Raw genomic sequence first — 27443 nt, 5'->3', positions numbered from 1 at the left:
CTATTTCTAATTATACTATTTATTAATAATAAACAAGTAAAACTTAGTGACAACGGATCAAACTGTTTTGTGTCATTTTGTTTCGCTTTCTCACATTCTTTTCTGGAGCTTAGCTATTTCCTGATGTAGTCTCTCAATGATTTGGTCTTTCATCTTCAGTCGGCAAACCATTTTGCCAAATTGTTTTTGAAATCTGTTCTGGCTTTTTAGTATCTTCCTAGCCATTACAAGCTCTTTCTCAATTTCTTGTGCCTTCCGTTTGCTCTCGTTCAGCAATGATTCTAGTCTACGAGTCTCTGTTCTTTCTTTCTTTAACTGTGATCTTATATCTTCCATTTCTAGTTGCAATCTTATGTCTTCTGCTTTCATGGTGACCTGTTCTGCAAACTCTCTCTTATGCTCTAATATCAGCTTCAGATTGGCCAGATCCTTCTGAAAGTTCTGCAAGTCATAAAATGGTGGAGATTATACCACAAAACTGCTGCTTACTTTCTTAATAATTTACTTCCATCATCGAAATGATTCAGACCTGATTGCACGGCTGTGAATTTACACAGTGGATGATTATTGATACACTGTGCATGCGTATCGTTTGCAGTACGCATGCGCAAGGCCATTCTGCGATAAAATCTTGCTACTATTTCTGCACTTTATCCTTGATAAAGTGCGCAGGACGCATGAACGCGTTGGACCCTAGGAGAAGACCGGCACGCTGCCCCACACATCAGCTCTCAACTCATCACTATGACTGCGGTCAACTTCCGGTCACGGCGGTGCACTACAGCGGCTATCAACAAAGCGGCTCTACAATTAACCGCCCTGCACATACCCCGCAGCACCGTCATCCATCACAGAGCTCATTCAGGGTAGGGATAGCTGTACTGGTCTATTCTGCACATAATTAATTAATCCCGAAAAGGGTGTAAACATTGCTATTAATCATTTTTATTCCACAGGTACCACTCAAATCATTTACAATATATTTAATCCATCCTCAATTTTATATATATATATATATATATATATATATATATATATCCATTAGTACATTTAACCTATCCCTTTATTATTTATTAATTTAGCACTCTTTTTTCTATATACTAATTACCTACAATTATAAGAGCTGCTTATTTTGTAGTTTTGTAGCACGGGACCACTACCTGCTCCAATGAGAGCAGCGGCGTAACTTATAACGGTATAGTTAAACCCCCCCCCCCAATCCCCCGCAGACTTACCTATCTCGCTGGTCCCGGTGGCTCTGTTCTTCTGCTGAGGACCACCACAAAATGGCTGCCCCCATATAGCACATATAGCACACAGTTCTCTGAAACTGTCTGCTGTATGGGGGCGGCCATTTTGTGGTGGTCCTCAGCAGAAGAACGGAGCCGCCGGGACCAGCGCGATAGGTAAGGCTGTGGGGGATTGGGTGGGGGTTTGCATGGGCGGTGGGGCAGCAGGGCAGGGGGGTAGGGGTGCTTGGCGGGGCGGCGGCGGGGGGGGGGTGCCCCCCCTAACGGCGGGGGGGCTCCCAAAACGTAGCTACGCCACTGAATGAGAGGAAGTTGGCAGCGATGAGTTGAGACCATAAAATTTGTTTGGCAAGAGGGCAAATGTTGGTGTAGATTCCATAGATGTGAACCAAGCCCTTTAATATATGTGAAATGGATTTTGTCAGTCCCGGGCCTCACAATCCCTGACGGCAGCCCTGTTAATCATTGACTGCTTTCTTAGCAATAATGTGGTTGTTCCATGTTTTTATTATAAGGCAGTAAGTCCTGTACTGGTGATAGTTTCTTCCAGGAGCTTAGTCATTTTGTATTAGTTCCTTGCTGCTGATATAATGGAGTCTTGTTGCTGATACCCTGCCCTTGCCTTCCGCTTAATGGGGGTATCCTATTTGCAGTGGTAATTTACCATTGTTCATGAGGGGCTATCCAATTTGCATCGATAACTGGCACCCAAAGCATAATCCCCACTAAGCAGCCCTTGGAGCCACAACAACACATGTGATCAGGATCTTATCCCAGGACCTATGTGTTATCTTATTATAGTGGGTCATTTTTTGCCTAATAAAAACAGGCTATAATTGGGCAGCCTGATAATGACCATTGGACAAAAATCAGGCTGTTTTTATCAAAAAGTGACCCTGGCTAATTGGAGACCTCCCTTACAGACTGATTCAGGCTTGCTCGGAAGGGACCAAATTTGGCCCCATTCCAATAGTGGGGGAACTTCACATGGGTGTCCCCATAAAAACACTGGGGCAGGCAGCTGATGTCACATGAGGTCAGCGCCCGCCCCCTTTTCAGCAGATAGCGGCTGTAATGACTTATATTACCGATGGCAGTATAAATCATTTAATGGTGAGTGGTAATCGAATTATTTCTCCTGCTAGCGGCCGCATGTGAGGGGATGTGCTAACAAACAGATCCCCTTGCATGCTAGCATAGGGATTTGTGTGCAGGGGGGGTGGCCATTTGGGGAGTCTGCATTAAGGTGCTCGCTACGCAGCGAATATACGCTGTCTAGCAAGCCAACATGAATCAGGTCCCTAGTCTTCTCAGCTAAGTGCTAATCTTTGTATATATTATCTGTGACACTTGTCTGACACCACTATATCCTATTATTGCTACTTCTTAAGTAGTTGCTGTTTTGAACGGTGTTCATTTCTCTTACTGTGGATACTATCTGTGCTTTGCATAAAACAATATACATTTGTACTAAGAGGAATTGCGTTTATTTCCCTGACTGTGGAAAGTACCTGCGGCTTATCCAGATTTGAATATTACTCTTCAAATATTCTGATTACTTTTTCTTTTAATGCCTTTTGGAGAAACCTGTTATTACTGAAACAATTATTTTGCTTCCATTTTGGAAATATCCTGCATTACTTCTATAGTGATATCCTGTGATTTGATGCCAATGATGTAAGCCTCTACTACCTGGAGGTGCAAGACCTGTTGGCATCCTAAGTACCTGTGTGTATAAAACACCAAGCGAACAGCAGGCAGTTTTCATAGGTAAAATACTTTTCTGGCTCTAGTGGTCTTCTGTAATTGTGCAGGAGTTTCATAAAAGTAGTTTTTTTCATTCAAACAAATGTAAGCGCTTCCTAATCCAATTTTCACTCACAGTCAAGGTGATCAAACCTCATGTTATGAAACACTGCAAAATGACTTTCTTAATAACTCATCATAATTACCTGAATCTGATTGTCACTGAGGGGTGATGCTCTATGATCAGAATTAGGGCTCCTGGGTGCTGTAAGCCCTGATCTGTGGAACATTTGTGGTACTCTCCAGAGGAGTGTATGGATTGGGTTACAGAGGGTCCTCCACCAGACCCAGATCCTGGAGCTTGGTGCATGGCGGGAGGAAGATTGTTCAGTCTGCAATATAGGCAAAGAGAAAAGAGGAATGCAACAGCACAATTCAGTCATTTTGGCCATACAATGAAAGCAGTGGGCGAAGTAGCAGTATAGCATGTCACCGTACATCAGTCCATTTCCACTGCATATCTATCTCTATCTATACCCTCATACTGACATTGTAACTAAATTCCTATCAGTGCAGGATTGTTAACATGCAGTAATGTTGAAACAGGTTTGTTATATGAAATAATAAAAAAACATAAATTAGTTCACAGAAAGAGAAAGTTAAATTGAGTAAAAGCAAGGCTTGGGACCCTTGTGGGAGATGGGTATTGATATAACCTGCACTGGAACGATGAAAGGTTTCCCAATTTAAGGAGTCCAGTTGGATAAGTCCACTTGGTGCCGTAGGAGTTTTGCAGTCCCAATTGGGGGGGCTGTATGGCATCCATTGAGTCCTCACCAGTGTACGGCTAATGTCTAAGGATGTAAATGCTCCAAAGGGAAAAGAAGCAAAGCGAGTGTCCAGATAATTGAGCAGGTAAGTATCCCAGAGATTTGTATTTGGGTCCCAATATATGCACCAATGTGTTTCGTTACCTCTAGTGTTAACTTTATGAAGGTGACTTGTTGGAGCCCAGTTCAGGCTTTAATACCCTATTTTCAATCAATAAACTGTGACCTCATTACAAAGTAATTCACTTGTCAAATATCAGAAACAATATAAAGAACTCGGAGACAGACCAGATGGCTATAAATAACTGCTTAATATACAGACAATCCTAAAACAATAAGCACAAAAGACAGTAAATAAAAAATATAATAGTCAAATAATGACCACTATGACATGTGACCAGCTGAATGAGTCAAATGGCAGAAACAATCAATTTACCTAGGTAAAACCAGACATACCCATGGCATCATTATATAGTTTAATCTGAATATATAAATATACTGTATGTACAGATGAATTGGAATAAACTAAAATTGGGTAAAAATTGTATATAGGATGCCAATCAAGGAGGGGAATTAGCTTGTCATCATATTTAGCCAATTAGTGTGCAGGCAGAGTGGTAAGCCCTCCGGAACTCCAAATGCACAGTGGTGGAAGAAGGGTACAAACCCAAGTGGCGGAAGTCCATCCTGTGACTTATCGGAAAGAGGTCAACACCAATGCCTATCTCCAATGATAGTTCCCACCCTCCGGCCTGGATTAATAACATACCGAAGGGCCAGATGCTACATATAAAATGTATTTGTTCAGACCAACATGTGTTTGAGGGACAGGCCTTAGCACTGTCACATTCCCTTTTAGATTGGGGGTTACCGCGCCAAATTGGTAAATGAAGCAGCACAAACTGCCAGGGTGGCAGATAGGAATGCCCTATTGGAGGGCTGTCCCAAAAAGACACCCAATTATGAAAGCAATAATACACCTTTTGTTTCTATATACAATTGCCAATCTGTTGATATCAAGAGAATTGTACCAAAAAATGTCAATATACTTCACCAGGATCCACATTTACGGGGTATATTACCAGACTATCCCTCTTTTGCTTTCAAGCAAAATAAGTAATTTAAATCCCCTTTGGCTCCCAGTGCCCTGAGAGAGGTACAACAAACACTAGCCAAAGGCCCATCTCTAATGTGGCTACCAACTAAGACACAGGGCTGCTTTAAATGTAGCCGAAACACTTGTATTACTTGCAATCATATCCAAAACAGGACATTAGAGATTGTGGCTGACAGAGTGTCTAAACCCATTAAAGAGTTTATTAATGGCGATGCCAACTATGTGGTCTACCTCCTTACCTCCAGCTATGGCCTCAGGTATGTTGGTAGGACCACCAGGGCATTATGGACCCGATTTCTCGTAGGAACATTCTGAATAAAAATTTGTTACATAGCATTTCACACCACCATGTTCAATGCCATAATGGTGATCCAAGGTATCTGAAAGTATTTGGTCCAGATCCAGTACATTCCAGGATCCAGCATATTACAGACTCATGCAATCATTTCTGGATCTACACCTCCAGCCCAACCGGTCCTATCACTCTGTACCATCTGATTCTGCCATACCAGTACCTCCACTATCTGCTAGCGGCCGCATGTGAGGGGATGTGCTAACAAACAGATCCCCTTGCATGCTAGCATAGGGATTTGTGTGCAGGGGGGGTGGCCATTTGGGGAGTCTGCATTAAGGTGCTCGCTACGCAGCGAATATACGCTGTCTAGCAAGCCAACATGAATCAGGTCCCTAGTCTTCTCAGCTAAGTGCTAATCTTTGTATATATTATCTGTGACACTTGTCTGACACCACTATATCCTATTATTGCTACTTCTTAAGTAGTTGCTGTTTTGAACGGTGTTCATTTCTCTTACTGTGGATACTATCTGTGCTTTGCATAAAACAATATACATTTGTACTAAGAGGAATTGCGTTTATTTCCCTGACTGTGGAAAGTACCTGCGGCTTATCCAGATTTGAATATTACTCTTCAAATATTCTGATTACTTTTTCTTTTAATGCCTTTTGGAGAAACCTGTTATTACTGAAACAATTATTTTGCTTCCATTTTGGAAATATCCTGCATTACTTCTATAGTGATATCCTGTGATTTGATGCCAATGATGTAAGCCTCTACTACCTGGAGGTGCAAGACCTGTTGGCATCCTAAGTACCTGTGTGTATAAAACACCAAGCGAACAGCAGGCAGTTTTCATAGGTAAAATACTTTTCTGGCTCTAGTGGTCTTCTGTAATTGTGCAGGAGTTTCATAAAAGTAGTTTTTTTCATTCAAACAAATGTAAGCGCTTCCTAATCCAATTTTCACTCACAGTCAAGGTGATCAAACCTCATGTTATGAAACACTGCAAAATGACTTTCTTAATAACTCATCATAATTACCTGAATCTGATTGTCACTGAGGGGTGATGCTCTATGATCAGAATTAGGGCTCCTGGGTGCTGTAAGCCCTGATCTGTGGAACATTTGTGGTACTCTCCAGAGGAGTGTATGGATTGGGTTACAGAGGGTCCTCCACCAGACCCAGATCCTGGAGCTTGGTGCATGGCGGGAGGAAGATTGTTCAGTCTGCAATATAGGCAAAGAGAAAAGAGGAATGCAACAGCACAATTCAGTCATTTTGGCCATACAATGAAAGCAGTGGGCGAAGTAGCAGTATAGCATGTCACCGTACATCAGTCCATTTCCACTGCATATCTATCTCTATCTATACCCTCATACTGACATTGTAACTAAATTCCTATCAGTGCAGGATTGTTAACATGCAGTAATGTTGAAACAGGTTTGTTATATGAAATAATAAAAAAACATAAATTAGTTCACAGAAAGAGAAAGTTAAATTGAGTAAAAGCAAGGCTTGGGACCCTTGTGGGAGATGGGTATTGATATAACCTGCACTGGAACGATGAAAGGTTTCCCAATTTAAGGAGTCCAGTTGGATAAGTCCACTTGGTGCCGTAGGAGTTTTGCAGTCCCAATTGGGGGGGCTGTATGGCATCCATTGAGTCCTCACCAGTGTACGGCTAATGTCTAAGGATGTAAATGCTCCAAAGGGAAAAGAAGCAAAGCGAGTGTCCAGATAATTGAGCAGGTAAGTATCCCAGAGATTTGTATTTGGGTCCCAATATATGCACCAATGTGTTTCGTTACCTCTAGTGTTAACTTTATGAAGGTGACTTGTTGGAGCCCAGTTCAGGCTTTAATACCCTATTTTCAATCAATAAACTGTGACCTCATTACAAAGTAATTCACTTGTCAAATATCAGAAACAATATAAAGAACTCGGAGACAGACCAGATGGCTATAAATAACTGCTTAATATACAGACAATCCTAAAACAATAAGCACAAAAGACAGTAAATAAAAAATATAATAGTCAAATAATGACCACTATGACATGTGACCAGCTGAATGAGTCAAATGGCAGAAACAATCAATTTACCTAGGTAAAACCAGACATACCCATGGCATCATTATATAGTTTAATCTGAATATATAAATATACTGTATGTACAGATGAATTGGAATAAACTAAAATTGGGTAAAAATTGTATATAGGATGCCAATCAAGGAGGGGAATTAGCTTGTCATCATATTTAGCCAATTAGTGTGCAGGCAGAGTGGTAAGCCCTCCGGAACTCCAAATGCACAGTGGTGGAAGAAGGGTACAAACCCAAGTGGCGGAAGTCCATCCTGTGACTTATCGGAAAGAGGTCAACACCAATGCCTATCTCCAATGATAGTTCCCACCCTCCGGCCTGGATTAATAACATACCGAAGGGCCAGATGCTACATATAAAATGTATTTGTTCAGACCAACATGTGTTTGAGGGACAGGCCTTAGCACTGTCACATTCCCTTTTAGATTGGGGGTTACCGCGCCAAATTGGTAAATGAAGCAGCACAAACTGCCAGGGTGGCAGATAGGAATGCCCTATTGGAGGGCTGTCCCAAAAAGACACCCAATTATGAAAGCAATAATACACCTTTTGTTTCTATATACAATTGCCAATCTGTTGATATCAAGAGAATTGTACCAAAAAATGTCAATATACTTCACCAGGATCCACATTTACGGGGTATATTACCAGACTATCCCTCTTTTGCTTTCAAGCAAAATAAGTAATTTAAATCCCCTTTGGCTCCCAGTGCCCTGAGAGAGGTACAACAAACACTAGCCAAAGGCCCATCTCTAATGTGGCTACCAACTAAGACACAGGGCTGCTTTAAATGTAGCCGAAACACTTGTATTACTTGCAATCATATCCAAAACAGGACATTAGAGATTGTGGCTGACAGAGTGTCTAAACCCATTAAAGAGTTTATTAATGGCGATGCCAACTATGTGGTCTACCTCCTTACCTCCAGCTATGGCCTCAGGTATGTTGGTAGGACCACCAGGGCATTATGGACCCGATTTCTCGTAGGAACATTCTGAATAAAAATTTGTTACATAGCATTTCACACCACCATGTTCAATGCCATAATGGTGATCCAAGGTATCTGAAAGTATTTGGTCCAGATCCAGTACATTCCAGGATCCAGCATATTACAGACTCATGCAATCATTTCTGGATCTACACCTCCAGCCCAACCGGTCCTATCACTCTGTACCATCTGATTCTGCCATACCAGTACCTCCACTATCAGGTGGGAGCAACTATCCCGACATTTGCCACACGAGTACCTATACCTTTGACTCCTTCAGGTAACCACCCAGCAACCCTCACTGGACTACAGAGGTCGCATCAGAGTCCACAAAACCCTGACCCGTGACATTATATGTGAATCGATGTGAATGATGAACGTATATGCAAACATGAATCAAAATACGAATCCTAACGTCATTGGAAAATACAATGCTGGAAACTCTGCAGCTTATTAAATGCATTTTCATTCGTAAACACCCCCCCCCCCCCCCAAAAAAAAAATAAAAAAAATTACAATTCATAAGATGTATTCATAAGGAGAATTCGGCTAACATTGAAAAATGCCAGCTTAGTAGATTTTCCCCAGAATGTCTAGTGCTAGTGCAAGATTTCGAGGCAACCCAGCACAACTACAGCCTCTCACCCCTTGTTCCCCCAATGCCTACTTCACAGCCCCTAACATACAATACAGACTTTTTGTAAAATAAAAAATGAATATAACTTACATCCTCCTGGCTGGCTGTTGAGGTTGCAGCCAAAATGCACTGTTGTCCAAATGCAGAACACTGTTCATTCTCCACTGCTGCCTGGACGGATTCACTTTTATAGAAAATGAAAAGGTTATAAACAATAAAATATTTAAAAACAGAATAAACTGCATGACAATTGAATCTAGAAAACAGGAGATTTTTATAAATTAAGTACCACTGCTATCGCCATGTTATTATTATTTATTAGGCAGGTCCAGATCCTTTTGCGCCAACAGAACCCAATTATGCCTAACCGAGTATTACCCAATCAGCTGCATTCTGTACCCATGCAAATGACACAAGTTACCCTTAAGGCTCTTATTTAGAAGCACCCTTTTTTCACGCTGTAATTTATCACTGTTATTAGATTTGCCAGGGCTATTATGTTAGCCCTGATTCTGACTCCCAGATCCCAGCATTTAAAAGGGACTTTAACGCTAAGTACAGTCACTGATAAACATCCCTTCAGAGCAGCGATAACACATGGGTCCTGGAACCTATCCAGGATCCCATGTGTCAACAAACAAAAATGGGAATTTCTTGGCAGAAAAAATAATGCTGTTTAAAAGGATAGCCACTGGTTCTCAAACTAGTGCCCTGGGGTCCCGCAAGGCTCTTACAGGGGTGCGTCAGGTTGGTGGTCTAGGATCAAATCAAATTATTTATGGTCAAAGTGAAAGACAAAACTAGTGCTAGTGGCAGCTAATCATAAAACATGGGGACAATCAAAAGCACAACTCTAAACCACCACATAACTGATCCCAAGGATGACAGGTAGGCACAATTTAATTCAATATATATATATATATATATATATATATATATATATATAATTTATTTTTTTATTTATCAATATGAAGCTTTTGCACCGGGGTGCTTTGAAAAATATGTTGATACTCCAGGGCACCGTGGTTCATGTTCAGGAAATAAGAAATAATTGGGCATTTAAAGGGCCGTATTCAATGAAAATATTCTCCGTGCATGGCGAGCGTTTTTTTTCGCTCGCCATGCACTCGCCGTGTTTTTGCGGAGATTCTCCATGTTTGTAGATTCTCCGCCACGGCACTTTAGATATTATTCAATGTGACTGATACTCGCCGCCTCTCGCGGCGAGTATCAGCCAATCCGGCGTATGAGGTGACGCCGCAGGGAGCCTGAGGACGGCGGCAGGCAAGGAGATGGAAGTCTCCCTGCCTGCCCCAGAACGTATGTGGGGGGGAGGTGGGCTCCCCGGGAGCCAGGCAGCACAGGCTGCCCCCCCCCAGAACGTATGAGAGCCAACAGGGGGCCGGGTATTCACTGCACCCGATCGTGCATATGTAATGATCGGGTGCAGTGAATATATGAATATCTAATGAGCGGCGCGGCTCGGCTCCCGGCCCCCTGCTGGCTGCTCTATATAAAAAATATATATATATTTTTTTTTTATTAAATATATATTCATGTGCTATAAGCACATGAATAAAAATAGCATGCCCCTTCTCAGAATAAAATTCCTGATTTTTTTACACCAAAATTTAAACAAAAAACCTTTTATTGTAAAAGTTCATATTCCACTTCTCCATTAAAAGATGGAGAATTGCTACACGGAGAGACACGGCGAAAATCACTTAGAAAGATGGCGAGAAGTGCACGTTGAATAGGGTTGCTCGCTTTTCGAGAGCAAAAGTCTCCGTCCAAGGCGAGAAAAGCACAAATTCGCCATAAAACACGGATCATTTTTCTCATTGAATACTGCCCAAAGAATCCTGACTAGAGTGTAATGCAATTGTCCAAAAAAAGGAGGGGACCCATATGTTGTCTCCAAGCAGGCCCTCTCCCCTCTCTTGAAAAGTGCTGAGTAGTGCTAGAGCAGTGTTTTTCAACCACTGTGCCGTGGCACACTAGTGTGCCTTGAGCTGTTCCCAAGTGTGCCCCCAGATCTAGAGATGCCCAAACCAGTTTACAGCCACCACCAGTTCAACTGTTATTTACTGGTCTTTTCTTTTCATTTAAAGAGCCAATGTATTTTATTTTTGTTACCTGTGGGGACCAGTGTGATTTATTTTATATAGGGGGCCAATAGGTTTGTTTTTTTCCTGTGGGGATCTCATGGTGTGCCTTGGCAATTTTAAAATCGTATTTAGTGTGCCGCAAGGTAAAAAGGTTGAAAATCACTGTGCTAGAGCATGGGTCTTCAAACTGTGGCCCTCCAGATGTTGTGAAACTACAAATCCCAGCATGCCTTGCCTCAGTTTTGCTATAAGGGAGTGTTAAAACTGGGGCAAGGCATGCTGGGATTTGTAGTTTCACAACATCTGGAGGGCCACAGTTTGAAGACCCATGTGCTAGAGTCTACTGCACAATATTTATGCACCTTTGTGTAACATCAAATCCAAACTTGCCTACTCTCCTGGACACTCCTGATTTTTGAGTAGTCTCCTGCACCCCTGGAAGAGTAGTTTGATCTCCTGCATCCTATTTACTTCCTAGTGCAATGAACAGGACTGGGTGATCACAATGGGAATTATGGCTAACCTCTATTGGGAGGGGCCTTATGATGTGTAGCCTGGCCCCACCTCCCTGAAGTTACCTACAGAGTCTTAAAAAGTTTGCAAGTAGGCATCACACTCTCTGCATTCTTCTTCATTGTTTATGCTACCTGATGCACATGCCCTACTAAATGCATTCAGAGCCCCAGCAAACCCTTTTATAGGGTATAATCCCTCCTTCTTTATATGCCTTAACACGTGACTATACATTTTGCCATCATACTAACACATTACATGCCTTACAGTAGTTTGACTTGTAAGACTATTGTGTCACTGAAAAATCCAGTGATCCAAAGAGGAACTGCAGATCCTAAGCATGAGTACTGAGCACTACGACGTCACTGCACCTAGGAAGTAGCAGACTGCAGTGCATAAAGCTGGAAGAAACAGTACTACAATGCAGAAGAGGCATGTGGTTGTAAAATTGTGCATTCATGATTATTGAGACTCTGGATTTCATACAGATCAGTAACAAATCTTGGAACAGGGCACCCAGAAGCATGATCTCTAGGCGCTACCTCCATGCCCCCACAGCTACCCCATCACCTCGTACCCAGAATTTACTTGCCTATTCTCCCGGAACAGCCATGGCTTGCTCACAGCCACCAGGAAGAATGGACAAGTCTCCAAGTGCCAGCCGCTACCTGCCACCTAGCCCTTCACTTACTAAATGAAGTTGGCAGTCTGGGAAGATGATGCAATTCATAAACCACGGCCACCACTGTAAATTGCAAGCAAAAGTGGTATTGTATTGCAGGTGTGTGTGGCCCGATGACACCATCACATCTGCCAGAGGGTGGAGCAAAAATGCCTCCATGAGTTATGCCACTATGTTTTGACATTGCATTATTGTTTTTGTTTTTTTTGGTTTAAAAATTTAAAACATGTGTACAGATGAAGTAAAATGTAAACTCTCGGGGCGTGGCTTGGCCGTGAAGCCGAGCAGACAGGTATTCACACAGCTCCCACTAACCTGCATTGTTGGGCCCCAATATCAGCCACAATAGCCACTATAACGCCCACAGCAGGGCAGACCCATCTCCCCTACACCCAGAGAAGCCTGGCGGTGTGCGCCGCGGAGCCGGGGAGCAGTTTTAACTGATCCTGCAGGCTGCGGCCTACCACCGACCGGAAGCCGGGGACTAAATTTTTGTTTCAGGCCGGGATTCGAGCTCCAGGACGGCGCGACGCCCGCGATCGCTACCACAGCGGGTAAAAAACACCCCAAGACAAGCACAGGCATCCCCACACCGGCGCGGACCCCCTGGACCACCAGCAGCACCCCAATATACTTAAGGTGAGCCTCAGGGATCCCTGCGACGGGGACCTGCGCCGAGTGAGAGCTGCCGGCGGCCATCTTGAATTTCACAAGCGGGCGAAACTGCGTCCCCCCCCGCTTTGTAGCTGTACCCCCAGGGCAACCTGGGACTGGGACACACCTGAAGACCGCTGGGGACACCTGTGAGACCTGAATTGGGCCTGCTGAAAACCCCTGTGCCCACTGTGGGAACGCTTAAAGCTGCTCGGCGGCGGCCATCTTGGAGGTGGCATTCTCCCCTGATCTTGACTGCCACACAGTGCCCAGCAGCCATATTGGAGGTGGCTTCAGCTGGTTTCCTGGAACAGGGATTTTTAATATATATGACAGCTCTGCTCTGCTGTCAAACCCTGCATTATAAACGCTGGCACCGCTCTGTGTATCAAGCCCCACAGCATTCTTGTCTTACAGTTAAACCTCTGATGCTCCTCCCCCCACAGTGCCAATTAATCTTTATACCATAACCTAGAATTGGCTCCTGAACACCCGTGCTGCTAGCTTCTCCCATTCACCCTGGGCACAGACCCCTTACATGATGTGATCTGAAGGCAACGCGCTCCCCATCCCCCCCACTTTTGGAAATCATATTAAGCCCAAAGAGACCTATTTCAGGACAACAACAACAAAAAAAAAAACATAAATCTAAGAGTTATTATGAGCAGGGCGAACACGCGGGCCAAAAAAGGTGCTCCACACGATATATCTAAACACTTTTCACGTAAAGAGAAACCAACACCCGATTCGCCACTACCGTCCTCTTCACCCTCACAAAAGATGGACCCCAAAGATGCCCCATCTACTAAAGAAGATATCCAATCTATCCAAAATATGATAATGGACTTAAAGGACTCGTTCACTTCAGCTCTCCAATCAGCCATTGGCGAACTAAAATCAGACATATCCGCCTTAGAATCTCGTACTACATCGGTAGAAATACAATTAGAAAAACATCTAGAATTCCAGAACAAAGTGGGTGAAGACATGTACCATCTGTACGGTGAAATGGACCTTCTTAAAGAGAAACTGGAAGATAGTGAAAATCGCGAAAGACGTAACAACTTGCGTATCCGCAATATCCCGGAAACGATTTCTACACCTGAACTTGAACCATACCTCAAACGGCTCTTCATCTCTCTGGTACCATCCCTTACTGACCCGATGATCCAAATAGAGAGGGCACATCGCGCATTAAGACCTAAACCAAAGGACTCAGACCCACCCAGGGACGTTATTCTTCGGTTCCTCTCCTTCAAAATAAAAAATGACATCACAATGGCAAGCAGAAACTCCTCATCCATCCTATTCGAGGGTGCTCGCATCCAGATCTACCAAGATCTGTCCCCAGTGACTATCGCTAAAAGACGAGACCTACGTATTGTCACTTCAGTGCTACGGGACAATGGATACAAATATCGCTGGGGTTTCCCCTTTCGTTTAATAGTGGACATTGAGGGAAAGATTCAAACCATCCGTTCCCCTGAGGAAGGTCACCGCCTGTTACGTAAGCTCCAGTTAGTACCTCCGACTGGAACGGACCCAGCAACTTCTAAAGCCTCATCCCCAGGTTGATCCTTCTTTCATCGGACCGCTCCTTACTAATATATGTTGAATCCAGCCCGCTAGTAGAAACATTTTTCTCTCCTAGGTTACACTGCATCGGACTGCTCTTGGGTATGGTACATCTCTGAAAGTTAATGTTATAGCTTAATCTCTAGATAAACTCGTTTCACCATTCCGGCTGATTGAATATCAGCGAGCCAAATTCTACAATTTAGTACTAAGATGTTAACGTTATATATTAGGTTTCTACTTTCGCGGCCCTGCCCGGTGTGTTGGACGTAATCTATGCGGTACAATGTGGTTACTACTTAACGCTCCACGTCTGCATACCGGCCAGCACCGCGACTTTCGTTACACTCCTCTACCTGTTGGGTCTCTGGGCTCTGTTTGGAGTTAAGTATTTTCTACTTGCTTATGTTTAAATTCAGTGGTGGGGGGCAGGGGAGCCGAGCCTAGCTGGCGGGCCACCCTCCTCCACACATTGGGATAACTGTTGTGCTTTTACCTGCTGGGCTTAAAAACCCTGCGGGCTGTTAATTATTTATATATTTCCCACCAGTGAGCTCAGTTTGGAATAGAGCTCAACCTTAGTAGACAATTTCCCTGGTTTACCAGAGCATCTTGTCTACTTATTTTTATTTATATTTTTCTCTGTATTATTTTTCCCTTCACCCCCCCCCCCCCCTTTTGCTTATTTTTTTTCTTCTCTTCTCTTCTCTCTCTCTCTCCTTTCTTTCCCCTCTCATCGGGGTCTGGGGTCGTATACCAATTAATCACCTAAGCTAAACTCTGATCTACTGGTATCATGCCTTTGCAGTGTGTATCCATAAATGCTAAAGGCCTTAACACACCTCAGAAACGCTCCCATCTGCACAGATCACTAAAGACGCTACGAAGCGATGTAGTATTCCTACAAGAGACGCATTTAAAAGGTAGCTCTCACCCCTCCCTGACATCTAAATTCTTTCCTCTGGCATGGTACTCGAATAACTCAACTAAGCGATGTGGTGTAGCAATTCTCATTAGAAATTCTATCCCCTTCCAATTCCAAATGTCTAAATGTGATAGTGAAGGCCGATATCTTATAATCAGAGGCAAACTTGGTCATGAAGAGGTTACACTGGCCAATATATACGCCCCTAACACTGGACAAGCCAAGTTCTTTAGGAAATTCTTCCGGGTACTTGAAATGTTTAGACAAGGCAAGACACTTATAGGAGGGGATTTTAATACGGTTCTCACCCCTATGGATAAATCTGGCCCTGTACAAGGAAATCAAATCCCAAACTCCTCCACGTTACGTAACTGCATTGCCGGGGCGGTTCTGTATGATATATGGAGATGTCTTCATCCCACTACCAGAGACTATACTTTTTTCTCTAAGCCACACAATGTTTATTCACGTTTAGATATGTTTCTAGGGTGCTCCTCCTTATCCCAGTCTGCCCAAAGCGCATCAAAAGTCCCCCTTACCTGGACTGACCACTCTGCATTAGTCACTTCCTTTGATATATACGAAATGTCCACCAGTAAACCCCCATGGAGACTCAACGAGACCGTGTTGAAGATACCACAGTTTCAAGAGTTAATTAAATCTACTATTCAGGAATATTTCGCTCATAATCTACAAGACGACTGTAGTGAATCGACAGTATGGGAAGCCCATAAGGCGGTCATAAGGGGGACTATCATTCAATACCTATCTAGACGGAAAAAAGAACAAGAAAAACGTATCCAAACTCTTAATGCATCCTTAATAGAACTAGACAGGGAACATAAACGCACCCACTCTCAGCAAATCCTGACGAAACTCTCAAACACACGAGCCGAATTACAATCCCTCTTAGCAGAAAAAGTAGAACGCTCTTTACGCTGGGCCAACCAATCATTCTACGACAAAAGTAACAAGGCCCACACCCTTCTGGCTAACAAATTACGCGCAAAAAAAGCGAACCAAACAATACATTCTATTAAAGACCCCTCAGGTAACCCGACATTTGACCCTAAGAGAATTAACAATACTTTTCTAGACTACTATAAAGCTCTATATAACCTGGAGACCCCTCCAGATCCCGCCAACCAAATTCATAAGATCCGTCAATATCTAGACTCATGCGACCTCCCCCACATAGATGACTCAGCAAATTTGATTTTAAATGCCGATATTACGTCAGAAGAATTAGAGGCGGCTCTGAAGTCCCAAAAACCGTCTAAAGCCCCTGGCCCCGACGGTTATCCGATGATCTACTATAAAACCTTTGCACCACAACTCATTCCGCACATGGTCTCCCTTTTCAACAAAATCATGAAGGGAGCCCCCTTCCACAAAGATTCCATGACTTCCCGTATCATTGTCATCCCGAAACCCGGCAGGGATCCTACATCTTGTTCTAACTACAGGCCCATCTCGCTCATTAATACAGATCTTAAGCTTTTTGCTAAGATACTGGCTTCACGTCTAAATTCAGTTTTGGCCTCTCTGGTAGACCCAGATCAAGTAGGTTTCATCCCGGGCAGACAGGCCTCTGATAACACTAGACGCACTATCAACCTGATACACCACATCAACTCCTCCAAAATTCCAGCAGTCGCTTTAGCACTCGACGCCGAAAAGGCGTTCGACCGTATCTCCTGGCCCTTCCTATTTACGACGCTCTCCGCCTTTGGCCTTCAAGGTCACTTTCTCACGGCCATTCAAGCCCTCTACCTGCAGCCCTCATCGACAGTAGCGACTAATGGTCTCAACTCCTCAAGGTTTCAGTTGAATAATGGCACACGCCAAGGCTGTCCCCTCTCACCCCTGATATTCGCCCTGTGCATCGAGCCCCTTGCAGCTCGAATCCGTGCTAACACCGACATAGGAGGTATCACCATCGGACATAATCCGTACAAGATATCGCTTTTTGCGGACGACGTTCTCTTAACCCTCTCTAATCCACTGATATCCCTCCCCAATCTCCAATCAGAACTTAGTCTATATGGTTCCCTCTCAGGCTATAAAGTTAACCACACTAAATCTGAAGCGATGGCGTTCAATATCCCGTCCCAAACATATGCTTCCCTCACCTCATCCTTCCCCTTTCTCTGGAGGCCACAATCCATCAAATATCTCGGCATAAACATCACCTAAACCTATTCCGCTCTCTATAAAGCTAACTTTGACCCCATTATTAAGATACTTACACAAGACATGAATAACTGGAATCGATTGTACATTTCCTGGATAGGCAGAATAAACGCTCTCAAAATGAACCTACTCCCACGCATCCTATACTTATTCCAAACAATTCCAATTTCAGTACCAAGATCAACCTTTATTTCGCTCCAAAAACTGTGTCACAAATTTGTCTGGGCCAATCGTAAACCGAGAATACGGCGCTCGATCTTAAACAAGCAGACCGCTCTGGGCGGATTGGGATATCCTAATTTATATGCATACTACGTAGCCTGCCAACTTAACCATATTATTTCCTGGCACTCACCACAAGACACTAAGAAATGGGTGGATATTGAAAATGCCCTACTTCAGGGAAACAGACTAGAGTATCTCTTGTGGCTCCCTAGATCATGCAGACCCCCCTCGGCATATCTCATACCCACGGTAAATTTTACAATCCGCCTATGGGACAAAACATCAGCTAGCCACAAATTATCTCCTCACCCATCTCCGCTGACCCCAATCTGGGGCCACCCGGCATTTCTCCCGGGAATTGATCGCACTATGGCAGATCCATGGCAATCACGCGGAGTTACCAGATTTATCCATCTCCGCGGCCAAAATGCCCCGTCCTCGTTTGAAGAATGCAGAGAACGCTTTGGAATACCTCACTCGTTTAACTTTCAATATATCCAAATACAAAGCTTTCTCAATTCTCAAACGAGATCTACCACAATGAGACAGCCCTCTTCATTTGAAAGGCTATGCCTATCCTCTAGTTGCAGCAAAGGGAACATTTCTACAATCTACCACTCAATTTTGGCCCCCGACCCACCACTTCGCGAACCACATGAGCTTGCCTGGGAAGCAGATCTATCCCAACCATTGGAAGACGAGCAGTGGGAAGAAATCAGATTGCGTATAGCCAAATCCTCCCTAAGCGTAGCAATTAAAGAAACGTGTTACAAGGTTTACACCCGATGGTACTTAGTGCCAACCAGACTACATGCCATATTCCCCGCTACATCGAACCAATGCTGGAGGCTATGTGGCCAAGTGGGTTCCTTTTTCCACACATGGTGGACCTGCACTTCTCTTCGCCCATTCTGGAATCTGGTTGAAAACTTGATTAGACAATGTACGGGACTAAGGCTCGATCTCTCCCCCTCTATCGCCTTACTCCATGCCCCTATCCCCGACCTCCCTAAACATCAGGACAAACTTATCATGCATATTTGCATGGCAGCTAAATCTCTAATAGCTAAACACTGGAAGGATACTAATGCACCTTCCTTGAATGCCTTGATAACAAGGATTAACTACATAGCCGAAATGGAATATATCACTAGTCTCCGGAATAATACTGTAGCCAGGTTCCACAAAATATGGTCTCCATGGTATCTCTTTCGTGTTGTACCACTACCCGGGCTCCGCTGAGAGGTTTCTTCTCCTTCTTCTCCTTCCTCATTTCCTTTCTATCTCTCATTTGCCTGTTTCCTTGTCATATCGTTCTGCTGCACTTACATATCGACTCTTTTTATCCATTTAAATAAATAGCTGTTCATATACAGATATGTGCATGTGTACAAAGCTTTAAATGTGTCTATGCATATGCATATCTGCTTCGCTCTCTTCTTTTCCTCAGCACCCCTCCCTCCCCTTTGCTCTACTCCTCCATTTCATTCCCCTTTACTCAGTTTCATGGTTTTGTATTAAATCTGCATTGATCATAAAACACAAAATCAATGGTCACGTTGAATAGTAACTAGCGTTATACCAATTTTGAGTGTCTCCTTATGTTCTTGCTAACTCCTCAAAAAAAGCTTTCTCAATCGTGTATATTGCACTGTAACTTACTATACATATTGCTACTGTCAAGATGTTATATTTGACCATTTTCAATAAAAATCTATTGTAAAAAAAAAAAAAAAAATGTAAACTCTCACCCTTTGACCTCATGAGCTTTTCCTTCTTTTACTTAACCATATTCAGTGGCACCAAATCCGGCGGTTTTCAGCCACCCTGACACTTAGTTCAGTGTTGTCTGCTGATACAGCTACTGTATATTTATATAACCTGTGCTTGTCCTTTATTGTCTTCAACTGTAAGTAGCTGTCTCCTGTTTATTTGTTTTTTTCGTTTATGTACTTTGTAATTAGGTGCTTCAGATCCCTTGTTGTGCCATAAAATACAGATTAATAATAGTAAAAATATATCACATGCATCAACAAGACATTGTTAGGCATTATACGATTTTGCCACTAGATGGTGCTAAAAGAATGAAAACCTCAATATTCTCCATGCTCTAGTGTGCTACTGGAGATTTAACATATATCACTGTTCTGTTTCACGATTTAAAATACTGGTAAATAACATAATATTGTAAAGGTTATATATATATATATATATATATATATATATATATATATATATATATATATATATATATATATATTTGTATATTTGCTGCATTTGAAAAATAGTAATTGACATTACATGCTTTTAGGAGTTTTATAGTATATGCTCTGATTTAGTCATCCCTGCATGTAGAAATTTAGCAAAATTCAAGTTTTATTGCAAATAGGCCATTTCTTAGAGCTGCAAAGTTTCATAGATACAATTCCGTGGCAAATTGTTTATTATTTTACTAATCTTTAGTCCTTATCATTAGTGTTCATTCTAGCACCCTGCACTTTGAAAAATCCTTGCAGTTCCTTCTTCCTGCCTGGGGTGTCACTCTCTGCTGTGTTTTCTCTATAATAGTCGTGTTGGTATCTCAGCATTAAGATACCAACCAGACTTTAAACTAACGCTGCAGACAGCGAAACCCCAGGCAGGAAGGAGGAACTGCAGGGATTTTACAAGGGGAGGGTGCTAGAATGAACACTATTATCATTAAAATCATAATTTACTTGCAAGGCTCCACCAAGGTTCAAAAACCTGACAGTCTGTATAACACATCCTATAAAATAAAAGGAAAATGCTGCTCCTCACCCCTATGGTGGGAATTCAAGAGGAATTTTTTTGCGCTGGTGGTCACTTGATGGTGTCCTAAAGAGCAATTTAAGTATTGCTCCTTTCAACCGCTCACAGCCGCCACAGTATGTACAAGGTTGATAAAGAATGAATAACTGGTTGATAAATTGTCAGTGAACTCAGAAACTTTCCTTGTACACAATTTGTTTGGCATAATACATTTTGGACAGGTGGGCAGGGAACAAACAAGATATATCATTGCTCTTATGTTTGTTATATATACTTTATATTTTCCCTCAGCAACTGACCTTCCAAATCCAGGTGGTTGAACATATTCAAGACAAACTATACAATTTTCATCCCTAAAGGATTGGTCCTCTTATGATTCTCTCAGCAGCAAACGATACCCTGAGGCTTCCTGCCATATAACAGCTTGAAAAGACTGTTGAAGCCTGGAGCATCGCATAGGTGACAGAGAATACAGGACAATCATCAGTTCTAGTGTATTCTACTTTAGTGCTATTTGAATAAATCTTCCCAGCTCTGCTTTTAAAGTACAATTACTTAACTACAGTAGGTTGTTATTCTGTGGATGGTATACCGATAACCTTACCTGATCTGCTGTATATTTACCTGAGAACCCCTAGTACTAGGAGAATTACTGTACATCATTTGGGAGCAATTTTCAGCAGATGTAGTCTAGAAGTTTACCAATTTGTAGCCTGGCTGAGGAAGCCTATAACATTATCTGGAATCTTAATCTACGACCAGCAATATTAATTTCCAACACTAAAGGTGTGTACACACGGGCCGATAAATCGTCTGTTCAACTGAATAGCAGATATATTGATACACCATCAGACAGTTTGTGTGAGCGATATATTTGTGAATGGCGGCGTTCTGCAACACAGCTGATGCCCGATATATCTAGAGAAATATTGGTGCATCATGCTGTGTGTACAGGTGATTCATGAACACCCGTACAGACGCACTGGAAGCCATCGGTGATTGACAGCTCAGTGGGAGGGCACATGCGAATGCACACACCCACTTCTGATGTCAGTCCTGGCGGATCAGGCAGTGTGAATGGAGAACATGCTGCCCCCGTCTGTAGATATATCTGCAGATCAATTAATTTGCAGATATATCTATTAATATGTACCCGGCTTTAGAAAAGGGCTCTGTAAGAATTGAAATAATGGATTCCAGAGGCAGGAGCCTAGCAGCTGTCTTCCGACAGTCAGGACATGAAACAAGTAATCTGGCTGTATCATAAATGTGAAGCACTCAAAAAATGATCTGGTAACAGATCAAAAAATGTTATCGCTCTCCAAGTGGCCCAGGTAATGGAGTGTGCTTTCCCTATGGGTCTGGGGCAACCAATAGCTGAAGACACTCATTTTGTTTATGCATATCCTTCCTATATATTGCAAAATAAAACAAGGGTAGTTAGGCTCTTCTAATCCTCGATTGACCATAATTCACAAACACATTTTCAAATGTATTTATTTACAGTTTTTATTTTTGTTAAGCAAATGTTTTAAACAGAGCAGTAACTTCCTTTTGTGACCTCAAGGTCTGATAGGGGACCAATGGAGTTTTAACATCCTTAATAACAACACCATGTCAACATCCTCTAGTGATTCTCTAGAATTGCTTATGAGACCGATTGCAAGTGAGCATCGAAATTAGAGAGCCGGGCGAATGTATGCTGCCTAGCAAACCAACCTGAATAAGGCCCTAAGGGTAGTGTTTTTACCTCTTATAGTAAGGGGTGGAGGGCTTGGTTAGGTGAGCTGCTCTGTACATCCCCAAGTATGGATGGGAGAATTTAGATACATTTCTCTGGAGGGCAACATTTCTGCCAATGATGGTGTTCTTCCCACACCAGATTCAACCATCTCTCTGATCCCTCTGACCAGTGTCTGTAGTACCCCTTTCACACTGCACCTAAAACCCAGGTAATTGCGGTGTTGGTGTGGGGTGAATGCACCAAATCTTATAACCTCAGTTGACGAACCAGGCAGTTATACCTGGGTAATTAGTTGGGTTGAACCTAGGTCATCCTGTGTATAATACATACCTCCCAACATGACCCATTCCAGGAGCGACACATTGCTCTGTTCCTGGTCTTGCATGCCAAGGGCAGTTGCAGAGTTGCAGGGCTGTAGCACAGTCCAAAATTCAGATAGGGGAGATGCACCAACTGCCACCCCAAACTCCACAGTCAGGGAATCACTGGCAGGTGAGGCTTCCCTATTTGAATTTTGGACAGTAGTGCAGTTCCACCTCACCAATTGCCACTGGCAAGGACTTCCAGGAGCATTGCATGTTGTCCCTCCTGGAATGGGTTATGTTGGGAAGAATAATAATGGGTAACCAGGGTTTAATGTGAGTGCCAGGTCTGAACGGCATATGCGATGTGAACGTGGTATAATATACTGGTCTGAGGTTAAAATCACCTACGAGGTATTAAATAATGAGCCTCTACTTGTAAAAGAGAACTGTACTGCGTGAGTTAAAAGGGAGTGGGGAAACCCTGACATTGGACTATCACAAAATGGTTTTGCAAGTTTCACCTCTCTTGCAGATACTGTAGTTTTCTGTCACACAGTGGTCAAAGAAGTTGTGTTTTTCCTGTGCGTCATAATCAAAAGTAGAGCACGATGTTAACTTTAAAATGTGTATTTAAAATGGAGAAAACAAACAAACAAAAAAAAAAACACCCACCGTACTGCGGTAAGAGCCATCCTTTGCGATTCTAGGACTTCTGGGTTTAGGACCTGGAGTTTGACCTGTGCATGCATCTAGTGGCGCGCACACTGTGTGTGTGTGTGTGTGGGGGGGGTGCTGGGAGGGATCCCGTTGGATCCCTCACAGCAGGGGACACAATAGAAGCCCAAAGGCTTCTTTAGGGCAATGCCGATCTGAAGATGGCATTGACTACCGCATCCAAGCCCCGGCATGAATCGCATTCCCGGGCTTAATGCATATGCGGAGCATGGCCAAATCTCAGAGAACAGCATTTTTGGAGGTTTGGCCTCTTGCTGCATCTCGTCCTTAGTGTTGATCATGAGGATATCGAAATTCATAAATGACGTGAAAGGCTTTACACATCAAAAATATGAAAATGTGGAAAAATGAATGACGTGTATCAAAAATACGAAAATGTGGAAAAATTTAGACAATAGAAAGTGAATTTGTACAGACATTTTGGAACAAATTCAAACAGATTCCCATTTTTTTAGATAGAATTTACCTGAGATGGAACATGGATCTTCCAGACAAAACGTCAGTCCATGCATTGAAAAACATCATTACAGACTATCAGACGGCACAACAGTGAACCAACATTGCTTCTAAAATGTTGTAGAAGTTTTGTGGGAAATAATAAGAAGAAAGAGCCTGTATGGTTTCATCCTCCATCAGGACAATTGCACCAGCCCACAAACTCTCTGGGCGGGATGCTCTAAACCAGAAATGCGGTAAAACCCCCGTTATCAGGCTTTTTACCGCATTTATGTATTCTCTAACCCTCCTCCGCAGTGTCAGCGCAAAAGCTGGCGATTCCCTGCAGAAGCCTATGGGCTTTTTATAGCAGCGCTGTGTGAGGGATCCGTCACGGATCCCTCCCAACATGCCCTGTGGCCGGCTCTGGCACTCTGCGCATGCGCAGGCGGACCTTCCGGGTCTCAGACCCGGAAGTCCAGCGCCGTGGCCGCATCACAAGGGACAGCTCTTATCGAAAGAGCTGTCCCTTGCGTTAATAATCGCATTTGTTAGAGCATATGCGATTATTAACAATGCAGTTCCCAGCGAAGGGGGGTGTTAGAGGGCTGCGGATGTTAGAACATCCTGCCCCCTGTGTGAAGCAGGTTTTGGCCAAGAAACAGATTGCAGTGCTAGAACACCCTCCATACTCACAAGTCCTTGCATTTTGTGACTTCTTCTTTCTCAAAGCTAAATCTGTACTCAAGGGAACCAATTTTGCATAATTACTGAGGTAAAGAAGAAAATGGAGCTGTTGATACAGCTGATACAGTAGATAATGAGCTACAGTAAGGCTTTGACCAATGGAAAATAGGAATGTAGTTGTATTTGGAGGCTGAAGGAGAATGGAGTTAAAATGTACTTAATATAATTAAATGTAAATGATAGCATCAGTCTCGTTATTTAATAGCCACATTTTTTAAAAAGCAGAGGAGATGTGACCAGTACTGTATGGGGGTGGCCAGTGCCATGTGGTATAAACACATCCAAAATTGAAATAAAATAATGGGTGCTGTGCAAATTTTTTGTAAAAAAGGGTGTATCTATGACATTACAATGATAATAAATAGAGTCAAGGCCAAGCAGGATGAGAAAATGCAGGCAGTAGGCAGAGAGACCACTCTCCCCCAGCTGCTGCTGCTGGCTCCTGTCACCGTATGACTGAGTAGAGCCCTGGGCAGCCCCCAGAGCACACACCCTGCCAAATGCCAGTTCAGCCAGTGGGAGGGAGAAGGGGTGCAGGAACCCTGCAGTCTTCATCTGGCTGCTGCAGTAACAAATTTGCCCCAACATATTAATCTGCTTCTATCTGTGGAAGGGTATGCGTCAATGGGTCGATTAATATTAGGTCGACATGTATTGGGTTGACCACTGAAGGTCGACATGGCTTAGGTCAACACATGAAATAGGTCAACATGGCTAAGGTCCACATGGTTGGCATTAGGTCGACAATGGCTAGGTCGACAGCCAAAAGGTCGACATGGGTTTTCAAAGTGCACTGCTTCCCCTCACAAGGCTTGCTGCGCTCGGCACACTATTCTATTATCCCTCCACACCCTAGTGGATTGTAGGGCATGAAATACCGCCTGTCGGCAAGTGTTGGCTCCCATGAAAAATCCATGTCGACATTTTGACTGTCGACCTAGCAATTATTGACCTAATGCTTGTGTTTACCTTCCAACCCTATCAACCTTAGCCATAAGGGGTGATTCTAATTTAATTTATGCAGCTGCTGTGTGCAAGCAGGCATGCCAATAAATGAAGAGTGCAGAAGGGAGGCGTGGTGCGGCAGGCTGGGGGATTAGCCCATGGGAACTCTCATGAAAACGCTGAGCGTTCCCATGGTAATAGGCCGGTGACGCGGGTGCGGGCAGCTGATGTCAGCAGATGTCAGCTGCCCGCCCACTTCCCGCAGAGGGCTCCCCCAGATCAGAGACACCACAGAGGCATCTCAAATCTGCGAGTGCTGGAGCAATCATTCGATGGTTGCCGACCATCAAATGATTTCTTCCCCGCACCCAAGGCTGCAAATGGATGTTGCAAAACATCCATTCGCAGTCGTGCGGGAGATCGCTGCCCGCTTAGGGTGACCAACTCATCCCTTTAATCTGGGACACATATTAATTACACAGGTTCTGTGGCTGGCTTTCACCTGGTTTTAAACTGCCACAGAACCTGTGTAATTAATATGTGTCCCGGATTAAAGGGATGAGTTGGTCACCCTAAGCGGGCGGCGTCTGGTGGAATAACCTCCTTAATGTGCAATATACATAACTAGTCTTGCACTGAATTATACAGTACGAAGCTCTCAAAGGCAACACAAAAAAATTGTGTAGTACTTTTTACAGGGGCCCATGTTTGATGGAGGGGCCCGGTTCTGCTATATCATTTCCCTGTTGCAGAGAGTCGGTCACAGGGAGAGAGTGAACTAACTGCCACTGCAGCAGCCTCTCTCTCCAGCTCAGCACATGCTGCTCAGAGCGAGATCTACTAAGCCTTGAAAAGTGATAAAATGGAGTGTGATAAACAACTAACCAATCATCTCATCCCTGTCTCTTTTCAAACACAGCCTGTGACATGGCAGTTAGGAGCTGATTGGCTGGCTGTTTATCACTTTCCAAGCTTAGTTGTACATCTGGCCCTGTGTGCTGTTTGCTGAGCTGGAGAGAAGCAGCTGCAGCAGCAACCTATCCTCTCTCTCCCTGAGCAGGTGCATGGCCACGCCCTCATATTTTACTGAGGCCTGGCAGAGCTGTTGGCGCCCCTGATCACAAGATGCTTCCCAGCTCTGCAGCAGTATGTGTAAAGATGCCCATACATACACCAGTAGTGTATTCAGCCAATCCCTGATTGGCCCAATCCTCATATTTGCCCTGACAGGTGAAGTTTCACCCAGTTTTTTTGTGTGCCCAAAGTAATTGTTGTTTATAAGAGCACTTCAATTGTTGCTCTGATCGGCAACACATTACTTTATACATGCCCAGAGAGACAGGGTTTAGCCACAAATAGTGGATATCACTACCTAAAATCCATTAGGTTCCATAAACCACAGCAATTTCACACAAATACAGTTTCACACATCCAGTCATACACATATAAACATAATTGCAGTCACATACATACTGTACATACATACATACATACATACAGGCAGACAAATAGCAAAGAACACTCCCTCTTACCTTACAGGCTGGCTAGCCATCATCACCACTCTGGGATTCACTGTCTGCAGCTGCCACTCCCTTCTCTCTCCCATGCTGCCAGTGACATGTAACCCCGCCCCCAGTCTCCTCCCATCTCCTTTTCTATTCCTTCAGCTTGTACTTGTAGTGCAGTTCTGCAGCTGCATTGAAAGGCTGGGGGTCCACCTGAGAAAGGTGCCTCATGGCATATGTTCCCTGTGTGCTCTCCCCCTTAATACAGCTTTGTTTAGCACTAATCAACTAAAGCCATCATTCTACATAATGAATTGTATCTTTAGGAGGATCTTCACAGCGAAGGATAACATATGTTGGTGCCTATCACAAATTAATAGACCTCACTGTTATTTTAT

The 27443-nt window shown here is 43.4% G+C and overlaps 1 protein-coding gene across 1 annotated transcript; it reads right to left on the bottom strand.

Moving 5' to 3' along the window:
- On the bottom strand, positions 1 to 27174 carry LOC146027089 (uncharacterized). The gene is made up of 5 exons (XM_083158086.1): positions 27073 to 27174; positions 9055 to 9148; positions 6282 to 6467; positions 3203 to 3388; positions 1 to 441 (listed from the first exon to the last, which is right to left on the bottom strand). Exons 1-5 carry the CDS (start codon positions 27144 to 27146, stop codon positions 91 to 93), a joined length of 891 nt encoding a protein of 296 aa, XP_083014212.1. The 5' UTR covers positions 27147 to 27174; the 3' UTR covers positions 1 to 90.
- Between the last annotated feature and the right edge of the window lie 269 nt (positions 27175 to 27443).

Source organism: Crinia signifera, chromosome 8, assembly GCF_055691185.1.
Source record: "Crinia signifera chromosome 8, ASM5569118v1, whole genome shotgun sequence".
Classification (NCBI taxonomy): Eukaryota; Metazoa; Chordata; class Amphibia; order Anura; family Myobatrachidae; genus Crinia; species Crinia signifera.
This window is presented reverse-complemented; position numbering and strand designations above follow the sequence as displayed.